Consider the following 10970-nt stretch of genomic DNA (forward strand, 5'->3'; position numbering starts at 1 on the left):
AATATATTAAGGAATTATCACCATAGTAAGCTAAAATAATAGGGCGAGGGAGTTTGCGCAACGCGCTGCTCGGATGGTCTGCCTTGTACGTGCCAGGCCGTTGGCGCGAAAACTGTGGGAAAGACAGGGACAGTTCAGGAAGTCTCAGGCTGTTTTGGAGCCTTTCGTGGCTGTGCTAGCAAATAGCAGGTATGTAGTGATGTATTCAAGTGTGAGGATTACCTGTGGGGAAAGTGTAGGATGTCAGTGGAGTGTACAAGGAAAGGGAGAGCGTGATTGGAGAGAGTGTTGGACAAGAATTTTTAGGCGGCAGTGAATCTAGTCCTAGAGTGTTTCTTCATCTGCTCTAGGGGCTATGTGAGTTGCAGCGGCTGTGCGAGAAGACGCCTGTCTGCCCTACGTTAGTGATAGGTGTGCTCGTCACCTCTTATCCAGAGATGACCCTACCGGGGTGGAGTGGAGTGGGGTGGGGCCTGAGTGGAGTGGTTCTTACCTGGTTGGGCTCCCGAGGGAACCCCACAATGGCTAGCACGCCAGCCCGGAAATTTTTTAAAAGAACAGAGGACTATAAACTGAAGAAATGGCTGGAAAGTGTGCTATACACCCAAAGTATTTACAAACATCAAGGGATAGTCGGGTGCACATAACCTAACGCCACATATCACTCGCCTACCTGGCCGTCTTGCCATGGTTTTGGGGTAATGAACAACGCTTATTTATATTTGAATACATGGCCGAAGATCTTTTGTCATTAAGACACCCATTTATTAAACAGGTCTAACACCTCTACACTCGAGAACCCCGTAAAGTAAGATAAATATTAATTCAATTAATGCAATATCTTACCTTGTAATGGGGATAGAGACCCGGCGGGGACACTTATAGAAATCTTAACCATAATGTAAGACTCCAGTAAGGCAAACAAGGCCGTAGGTAAGGTAATCTTTTGGTGTAGCTAAAGTAAAATATTACCACTAAAACTAATGAATCCTAATCTAAAACAATCTAAAATAACCAATTTTTTTTTCATTTCCCCACCTAACCTAACCTAAAATAACCTAACCAAACCAAACCAAACCTAACCCACTAACCTAACCTGATTCGAAGTATTGGGGTGGTGGTGAGGGGCAAGTATTTTTTTTACGAACCAAAAAATTGCCAATTTATAAATAGCACATCGAAATCTATAAAAAGAAAGTAGTTTCAACCCGAAAATCCTAATCTGACCTCTGCTATAATAATACTGCAAAATATTTTAGGCCAAGTATATACAAAGTTTAGATGATTGCCTTAATTATTGTTCACTAACCAAACCCAAGATTTCCTAAGCTAACCTAACCTAACCTTTCCAGAAATTACCTGCCAAAATGGAAGGAAGGGTTTGCCACCCCCTTCCTTGTTCAAGTAGTCATTATGGGTAAAAGTGTAGAGTCCTTTCTCGGCGTTATTACTGGTTTGTTTTTTTCCTCGTTTTCCCAGCACCAACAAACTTTAAGACGTGGCGGGAAGGCGGAGTTTTAGGGTGGAGGAAGCCACATAGGGCAAATTTGGCAAGACCCACAATTACCATGAGGGTTTTGATCCCTTCACTTCTCACTTGTGTGGTTATTAGTGATTTATGATGCGTTATTAATAATAAAATACAGAAATACACCTTATAGTACTACTAACATGATATACTGTTATGAATTTAGTGACAACGAAAATGTATATAGCTATGTATTTTTCTTTAACTGGGATGCATTATGCTAAAAATGCAGTGTTTGCAATTTCTTTATGGCATTTCTGCCAGAAACATCACTGGTATTATTTCTACTTCCCCATATGCATACTAAGCCTGTTAATATAGCTGCAGTAGTTTTCATGTGTGTAGTGGTAAAACCACTTTTGTCTGTAAATTATCAGTTACTGAATAGTAACTAGTTTTGAAGAGGTCAGATAGAATGTTTTCAAACTTAGGAAATTAATTTTACTAGGATGTGATGTGAAATTTGCACAGACAGACCATTAGTAACAATTAATTTCAGGAAGAGCGTATCCTGCTACTGTATGGGCTGGATCAACCTCAACTTGTAACTGGTGGTAGCTACTCCATCCATTAATTATTTCCCTCTGTTGAGACAACTTAAAGTGAGTATGTATATATAATGTCTTATTGAATGTTCTATCTATGCATGATGTACTGCTTCAAATTTACTTTACGGACCTTTAAAGTCTGACTGATCACCTATATCACTGTCATACTGAAACTCTCTTCAGAAGGCAAATTTTTGCTACTTTGTGTTGTGTGTAATCATTGAGCTCGTTTGTGTTGTAGTATGTAATCTTTAAGCTACTCTGTGTTTTGTGTAAACTGCAGAACTACTTTAATTTGTTTTTGTGTACTCTAAACTAATATATTTCATTTGTTATCTTTCAGAGTACTAAACCACTACTCTAACTCTCCTATTTTTCCCTGACTTTTGATCACAGTCTCTTCTCAATTAATTATGTCTTACCATAAAAGATACAGGCAGATACAACGTGAGCTCAAGGAACTGTTGGTTAGTAGTAGTGAAGAGGAAGCCGACTGGGTTCATCAAAACACCAAAATTCCCAAACTTTACCATAATAACTCTGACCCATCTTTAAGCTTTTCTGACCAGGACAGTTGTGAAAGTACTCGTACATCCTTATCCCCCTTGATAGTAACTGCACCAGAAGAATTAAGCACAGATGATGAGAGTCACCACCATATATCTGATTTGGCACTTGAAGAAGGATTAGCTTTATGGGCATCAAAAAATAACATTACACGCCAGGCAGCAAATGAATTATTGGAGCTGTTGAGGAATAATGGGCATAATCTACCTAAAGATTCACGCACTTTGATGGAAACTCCAAGGTATGTAGAGGTATTAGAAAAATGTGGAGGACACTATTATTATTTTGGGATTGGTTCATGTTTGCAAAATATATTGAAGACTCATCCAGCATTTGTAAAAGAAAATGATTCGGTTAAACTCAGTGTAAACATAGATGGTATTCCTTTACATAAATCAAGCAATGAACAGTTCTGGCCTATACTGATAAAGTTCAGCTGCTTTAAGCCAGCATTAGTTGCTCTGTATTGTGGAAAGACTAAACCAGATTCTATTGACAGTTTTTTGGAAGATTTTCTTCAAGAATATAAGCAACTTTCTGAAAATGGTTTAGTTTTTGAAGGGAAAAGACTGGCAGTAAGAATAGTTGCATTTATTTGTGATGCACCTGCATGCTCATTTATCAAATGCATAAAAGGGCACAATGGGTATTACTCATGTGAGAGATGTGAAATTAAAGGAACCTGGCAATCACATGTTCTTGTATTAGACTCTGCACAACCCTGTAATGAAAGATCTGATGAGAAATTCAATCAGGAACAGTACAGGGATTCTCATCAGTTAGGAAAAAGTCCTTTGATTCAGTATGGAATATCTTGCGTGAAAGGGTTTCCACTGGATTACATGCATATGATTTGCCTTGGTGTTACCAGAAGAATGCTACTTTTCCTCATAAGAGGTTCTAAGAAATGCAAACTCTCTCAGCTTCAAATAAGTTTAATTTCTTCTTCTTTAGAGAGTCTTTCCAACAAACTACCAAGTGAATTTGCTAGACAGCCACGATCACTAGCTGTAATTGATCGCTGGAAGGCCACCGAATTTAGACAGTATATATTATACACAAGTATTGTTGTCCTGAAAGATGTTGTTCCTATTATATACAAAAACAGTCTTTTGCTTACTGTGTCCTTATCAGTTTTATTGAATTCCAATGATGAAATACGAAATTCTTACTTACCATATGCAAGAGAATTACTTAAGTGTTTTGTACAACAGTGTCGAGATATATATATGGTCAAAGTTTCATTGTATATAATGTTCATAATCTTCTTCACTTGGTAGATGATGTAGAGAATTACCAGTGTTCCCTTAATGACATTTGTGCTTTCCCATACGAGAATGAACTTCACAAAATAAAGCAGTTAGTGAGGTCATCAAACAATCCAGTTTCTCAAGTTTTCAAAAGACTTGCAGAAAAGAAAATGTTTAATGAATCAAAAGTGACAGAAGCTAATCACAGAATATATATATCTACAAAATACAAAAATAATTGTTTCATGTTAAAAAATGAAGATTTTGTGTTCCTTAGGAAACTAAAAAATGATGTCTACTATGAATGTGATGTTCTTCGTCAAAGCCAAACTGAAAATTTTTTTACTGAACCATGCAATTCTAAACTCATTAACATTGTGTTTATGAAAAATAAGAGTAATTTAAAAAAGAAAGTAATTCACTTAGAGCAGCTGCATAGAAAGGTGATAAAATTGCCATACAAAGATGGTGTTGTTTTAGTACCAGTTGTACATGACATTTCCAGTTAGGTGGGCAGTTGTACATGGTGTATTCTCATGACTGATATGTGTTTACTAAAGAGAAGTTAAGCAAAACGTTTCAGATCTGCAGGATTTTAGTCTTCATACACAAGTTGTATTTGTTATGTATCTCTCTTATGGCCATTGTTCTTTATCGCAAAACTGTTCATCTGCATCTTCACTCTCCTCTTCGTCTCCCTTGTGCCTTGTGTGCCAGTACAGCCCGGAGTGCTGCTCTTCGGCTTATGAAGAGGATTTTGTCAGGTTGAGACATGGGTAATTGTTTCTATACTACATTTAAAATATAGAAATTAGGTTTTTATTCTTGTCATATACCTATCTGAAGAGGTAAAACTGCCAACATGCCTAGCTTTTAAATATTGTATTATTTGTACTTGAATATCTTACTGCTGATGTTATTAATGAAACAAAATATGCAAAGCATGAACATAGCCCATTGATTAATTATATTTTATATTTAGAATGTGGAAACGAGCAGTTTGGTTGGAGGGTAAGAAAGAAGAAGAGGGTGTGGTGCCATCCAGCTGGGTATTAGAAGAGAACCAAACCTTGTTTTGGCCACAAGGAGTTAATGCTGAGAATGCCCTTCATAATCAGCAAGAACCAGACCCTGCATCATGGAGAAAGTTTATGTTGAAAAAAGTGAAGATCACTTCTGGTTGGTGTTTTACTATTATCTTGCTGTTATTGGATGACGTTCACTTTCATGTTTATTCACCTCAGAAATGCTCATTTTTGTTGCCTTTTAGCTGTACCTGATTGAGATAAATGTCACAAAAATTTAGGGCTGGTAATGAAATGTTTGGCGCCTGAGATGGGCAGTGGTCGAGGTATGCAATATATATATATATATATATATATACGTATATATATGGGTTATGAACAAGATGTACTCAGTACCGTAACTTTATTTTGCGCTACGTTACGCCACTCAGACTTGATGGCATCTTCAGGCTAATATAAGAGGTATTGGTGTGGAATCTTATATTATAATATTTTAAGTATTTTGGTGTAATTGTAAATTTAATATGTATTTTATTCTATTAGACTGAAGATGCCAGCAGTCTGAGTGGCGAAACTTAGTGCAAAATAAAGTTATGGTACTGAGTACGTCTTGTTCATAACCCAAGTATTTCAAGAAACTTCATCAACGCTATATATATATATATATATATATATATATATATATATATATATATATATATATATATATATATATATATATATATATATATATATATATATATATATATATTTTTTTTTTTTATTTATTTTTTTCCCCCTCAGATAGTTTTCAAGAATGCGATACCTACCATCTGACATCTACGGTGGAGAGTTCTGAGAGCAACAGTGATCCTGATGAAGGTCTACTCATGAGAAAAAGGAGAAAACGTTGTAAGAAAAATCTGCCTGATGACTTTCTCAGCAGTGAAAACTTACATGGTAGGCATACCTGGTCATATTTGAAAACAATTTATGAAAGAAGAAAATCATAACAGTGAATACAAGAGCAATACTATTGTTCATTAATAATTAGATTGACAAACTGAGAGAACTGAGAGGTGGGGGATAGCTGGGAAAACACAAAGTGGTTTGGTTAGCAAATTTCTTCAATCTCATTTTTGTCTACAAAGTGTCTGACTGTAAACATTTACAGGTGAAGGGTTTCCCCGGACTATTCACTGACTCCTTTTATTTGTCTTTGACAGCCCCCAACACCAAGCCCTTTCACAGTTTTTTTTTTTTTTTTTCGTGTCTTTGTAATATGTAATGATTTTTCCACAGAAGCTGTCCACATGAAGCCAGCCTCACAGAAGCCACAGGTCACAACCTCTCAAGATAAGGTAGCTTCTGCTCCTTCACAGGTTGTACTTCCAACACCTCCTCCTAAGGTGTCTTTGGATATGCGGTCCACCAGAACCCATGGGATGATGGAGTGCAGTGCAACAAAAGATTCGGTATCCAGCAAGACATCCAAGTCATCTGACAACAGTGATGGCAGTGGCCAGCATGACAGGAGACATCATGACACGCCTTACCAAAAAAGAAACCATGATCGAGGTGACAATCTTGACCACCATGACAGGAGACACCATGACACACCTCACCGAAGAAGAAGCCATGACCAAGGTGACGTGCTTAAAAAGTTCTCAGATTCAAATGTGACAGAAATACAAATGATAGTTGCAGCAAAATTGCGTAATGCTCCAAAATTGAAAAATGAAAATTAGCTGATGTACAGTCGGCGCGAAAAAAATGTCCCCACCTGCTAACAATAACAATAATAACACAACAACATTAACAATTCTACCATTCTTTACCTTATCATTTTTTAGGGATAATAAAACACTAATATTACTGTCATATGTGCACATTAGTATTTTGTCATCTCTCCTTTTACATTCAGAACGGCATTTATGCGACTTGGCATACTGTCAGATAATTTTTTGAAATAATCCAAGTCAGTTTCATCCCACAGCACACGAAGTTTTTCCGTTATAGCGCCGACAGTGTTCACTGAGAGTTTGCCAATTTTTCTTTTTAGTTCATTCCACAAGTTTTCTATTGGATTTAAGTCTGGACTGTGCCCTGGCCACTCAATTAACGAAACATTGTTCTCTGTAAGCCACTCCATCACACGCTTTGCCCGATGGCATGGAGCACCGTCCTGGAGGAAATGAGCGTTCTCGTGGGATTCATAAAATGGGAGCATGTGATCTGTCAGCACGTTCATATACAGCGCAGCATTCATGTTCATGTTTTTGTCTAAAAAGTACAAGCCCCCACTACCTTTCTCACCACTGAAGCAACCCCACACCATCACACCTGCTGGAAACTTAACCGTCTTTACCGTGTACTTGCTGTCAAAACGATTCGCACCCACAGGACGTCGCACGGTTCTCTGTCCTTTTGAAATAGTTTTGAAGGCAGATTCATCACTGAACACAACTTTTCGCCAGTCTGCTGAAGTCCAGTGCTTGTAGCGTCCGCAGAAATCAAGCCGCTGTTTTCTCATTTTTTCGGTGAGGAGAGGTTTGTGAGCTGCCCGACGACACGGTAGCTTGAAATCTTTCTGTAGCCGCTGTTGAAGTGTTCTCACTGCCACATCTCCCAGCACATCTCTATGCATTCCTTTTAATTCCTTGGCGGTGATGAAAGGGTTCTTCAGCACCTCACGTCGCAACAGCATGTACGTCCTCTGGCCTGTCTTTCGTTTCCTCCCCGACCCCTGCTTTCTCTTTTGAATAACACCGCCGTGGGCACTGGTTGCTTTGATGACATTACGGACACACTTCGCTGATCTTCTTGTCCTTCTTGCCACTTCTCTTTTGCTGAGGCCTTCGCGAAATAGAGCCAGTATAGCACCTTTCTCCTCCATTCTTAGCTTGGCAGGCCCCATTCTGAAGCAAAGGGTGACCGATATCACGAGGAGAGGCGAGCGATATGTGAGGAAACGGGAGCAGAAGCGGGAAGTACCTCTCCGTGACAGGAGGGAGTAAACACCCTTCCTCACACACTGCCTGGCGGTTACTGAATCTCGTTAATCTGTCACATTATTAAATTGAAAGCATGGAGATGCCAGATGTTCATTATTGGCTGTGACAAGTGTTTTCGTGTCCGCTGGTGGCTAAATAAACCTAAATAAACAAGAACGTAATGTTGTGTTGTTAAAACTTAATGATACAGCAGGTGGGGATATTTTTTTCACGCCGACTGTAAAATGGTACTTACAATCAGTTAAGATCTGCAAGAATGTTAAAACAAACCAATCTTTGTCTCATGCATGACCTTGGTGAAGTAAAGTATTTTCATACCAAGATGAACTGCAATAGCGCAGTGAAAAATCTAGTCATACCCACTGCCAACAGGAGTCTAACCCGGGTCTCTTGAGTGAGAGCCAGACAGCAAGACCACTACACCACTGTGGTGTAGGGGTCTTGCTGCCTGGCTCTCACTCAAGAGACCCGGGTTCGACTTCTGGTGGCAGTGGGTATGACTAGATAAAGTATTTTCATTTTGTATGTTACTAAAAAAATGCTGGTAAATTTATCTCATGACTGATTGTACACAGATGACCTTATATATTGTAACTATGTGTACATTTCCCTTCCTCCCCCCTCTCTCTCTCTCTTAAAGAAGCTCTTTTTCTATCAGAATGACAAAATTTATTGATGTGTAAACAGTATAAGGGGGGATGTTAGAGAAGCTTAAGAATGAAAGAACCAGGACCGCCGAGAACCGAACCTCAGACAAGCTGTTCCCGCCACCACGCTAACCTGGTCCTGGTTCTTTCAACTTGTCGTTATGGGATTCAAGCTTAAGAATGGTTTTAAGATGTGGAGAGAGACTTACTGCTGTAAAATTTGAACCGATTGGGATATTACCTCATGATATTTATGTGAGATGATATTAATGATCTCAGATTATAAAAGCAAACTAGTATTATTAACAGTTATTTATTTTGTAATTTAGTAATAGATATAACATTTTAATTTATAATTTTGCTTTTGCCTACCACTTAGGTTCCCATGTATTTTTACGTAAATGAAAAAGTATGGAGCTACACAAGTATCAATTCACAAAATGCTTAATTTCATTGACAACTGTGGTCTGTATTGTTTTAAGCATATTGTGTACTTGTGGCAGGCCTGGTATTCTTTGCATATATTCCCCCTGGGGCTACATAGATACTAGAATGTAGCCCTCTCCATGTCGGCTGTGTGCCGTAAGAGGCGACTGATTCTGGCCCTGGGTGGGGATCTCTTTTACTAGCCCATAGCAGGTCTTTTTACCACTTGACATATTTTCCCTTCTCATTTCCCTTTGCTTTCTGTCCATTTTCTTTTACGTTCTCTTACTTTTCCGAGTGGTGGGCTGACTCTTTGTCAGAGTGAGGGTTGGTGTCCTTTACTTCCCATAGCCATTTCTGTCTTTCTCTTGTTCTATATACCTCTACTGTTTAGGGTGACACTAGGCTGGGGATCTGCCCATTCTTCTCTACCTTTTATAGTCCCACTTGTGGCACATGCCCAGGGATAATGCTAGGCACAAGTGCCATGGGAACCCATTTATTGAGTCGTGGCCCGGGATGGCGGATGGTCACCCTCACAGTTCAAGGGTGGTTTCTGCTGTTCTGGACCATGGCATGGGGAGGTAATGCATAGGAGCAGGTGTCAGGCTATGGATGGATTGTGGCTAAACAAAGTTTTAATTTTTTGTATTACTGGGATCATCCATTTATATATTGCAGTTATTCTTCATTCAAGTCAGATATCTTGAAAGCCTTTATATATAAAAATGCAAGCACTAACTTTTTTTTTTTTTCATAAAATATGGAAATTATTTTGGTTTTGATATTTTTACAAGGATGAAGATTATTAAATTTATGAAAAAGTGTAAGACTGAAGAATATATATATATACACACTTTCTGTATTACTTGTATTTTTTACATGCCTACCTTGTATTCTGAAATTGCACAGTACTATGGTTGCATTCAACAAGTGTGAAGGCTGCATTATCGTGCTCTACCAGCCTGCCTGTCAACAATGTGCGGTCTCGTAAAGGATATGTTTCTGTTTATAATAGCCTATTCGACTATAGCTTACGTAAATGATACAGAAACATATACTGAGAGACTGGATGCACTGATGACATGCAGATTACCAGAGCACGATAATGCAGCCTTCAAACTTGTTGGAATCAACTACAAAAGCTCAGATAATTCACGGATAAATAAACACATGGATTATTCCACCAGATATTACCGTGTATTACACGTGAATTTGTACACGTGTATTCCACGTGTTCATTTTCACGTGAATTCGATTTTGCATTTTCCATCAAATATCCATGAGTAATCCACGTGCAGGATCCACGTGTATTCCACGTGAATTACGTGACATTTGCCCACTGGGCTAGGTTGTGGAGGATAGCAAAGTTAAAGGCTAGTTCACTAGGATGGTCAATGAAGGGAGAAGAAAGCCAAAGCTGGTGGTGAACATTGAAGTCTCCAAGAATGGAGATCTTTGTAAAAGGGAAGAGTCAGAATGTGCTCCACTTTGGAAGTTAAGTAGTCAAAGAATTTCTTATAGTCAGAGGAGTTAGGTAAGAGGTGTACAGCACAGACAGATTTAGTTTGAGAGTGACTCGGTAGTTGTAGGCAGGTGGTGGAAAACAAGGAAGATTCAAGAGCGTGGGCACGAAAGCAGGCTAAGTTGTTGTGCACATAAATGCAACATCAAGCTCTGGATTGAAAATGAGGATAGAGAAAGTAAGAGGGAACAGAAAAGTGGCAACAGTGAGTTACCTCAGACAACTGTGTTTCAGTGAGGAAAAGATGAGATTTAGTAGAGGAGAGGTGGTGTTCTACAGAATGAAAATTATATCTAAGACTGCGAATGTTGCAGAAATTAATGAAGAAAAAGTTGAGGTGGGTGTCAAGACACTTAGGGTCAATACTAGGAGAGCAGTCCGACCTGGAAACATTTGTGTTCCCCTCCCTGGATGGGGACTCCGAGGGTGGGTGTAGGAGTCACCATGATAATTTTGAATTT

General features: G+C 38.8%; 1 protein-coding gene across 1 annotated transcript; it reads left to right on the forward strand.

Moving 5' to 3' along the window:
- Positions 1-74: 74 nt before the first annotated feature.
- LOC135114883 (uncharacterized) lies at positions 75-9849 on the forward strand. The gene is made up of 4 exons (XM_064031090.1): positions 75-189; positions 4876-5072; positions 5702-5857; positions 6200-9849. Exons 2-4 carry the CDS (start codon positions 4877-4879, stop codon positions 6643-6645), a joined length of 798 nt encoding a protein of 265 aa, XP_063887160.1. The 5' UTR covers positions 75-189; position 4876; the 3' UTR covers positions 6646-9849.
- The last annotated feature ends 1121 nt before the right edge of the window (positions 9850-10970 follow it).

Source organism: Scylla paramamosain, chromosome 2, assembly GCF_035594125.1.
Source record: "Scylla paramamosain isolate STU-SP2022 chromosome 2, ASM3559412v1, whole genome shotgun sequence".
NCBI lineage: Eukaryota > Metazoa > Arthropoda > Malacostraca > Decapoda > Portunidae > Scylla > Scylla paramamosain.

What these genes read in the sequence shown, in the direction of transcription:
- LOC135114883 (XM_064031090.1), top strand. Translation starts at nt 4,877, where the DNA reads ATGTGGAAACGAGCAGTTTGGTTGGAGGGTAAGAAAGAAGAAGAGGGT. An exon ending in AAAAGTGAAGATCACTTCTG is followed by an intron (nt 5,073 to 5,701) that starts GTTGGTGTTTTA and finishes TTTCCCCCTCAG; the next exon opens with ATAGTTTTCAAGAATGCGAT. An exon ending in CAGCAGTGAAAACTTACATG is followed by an intron (nt 5,858 to 6,199) that starts GTAGGCATACCT and finishes ATTTTTCCACAG; the next exon opens with AAGCTGTCCACATGAAGCCA.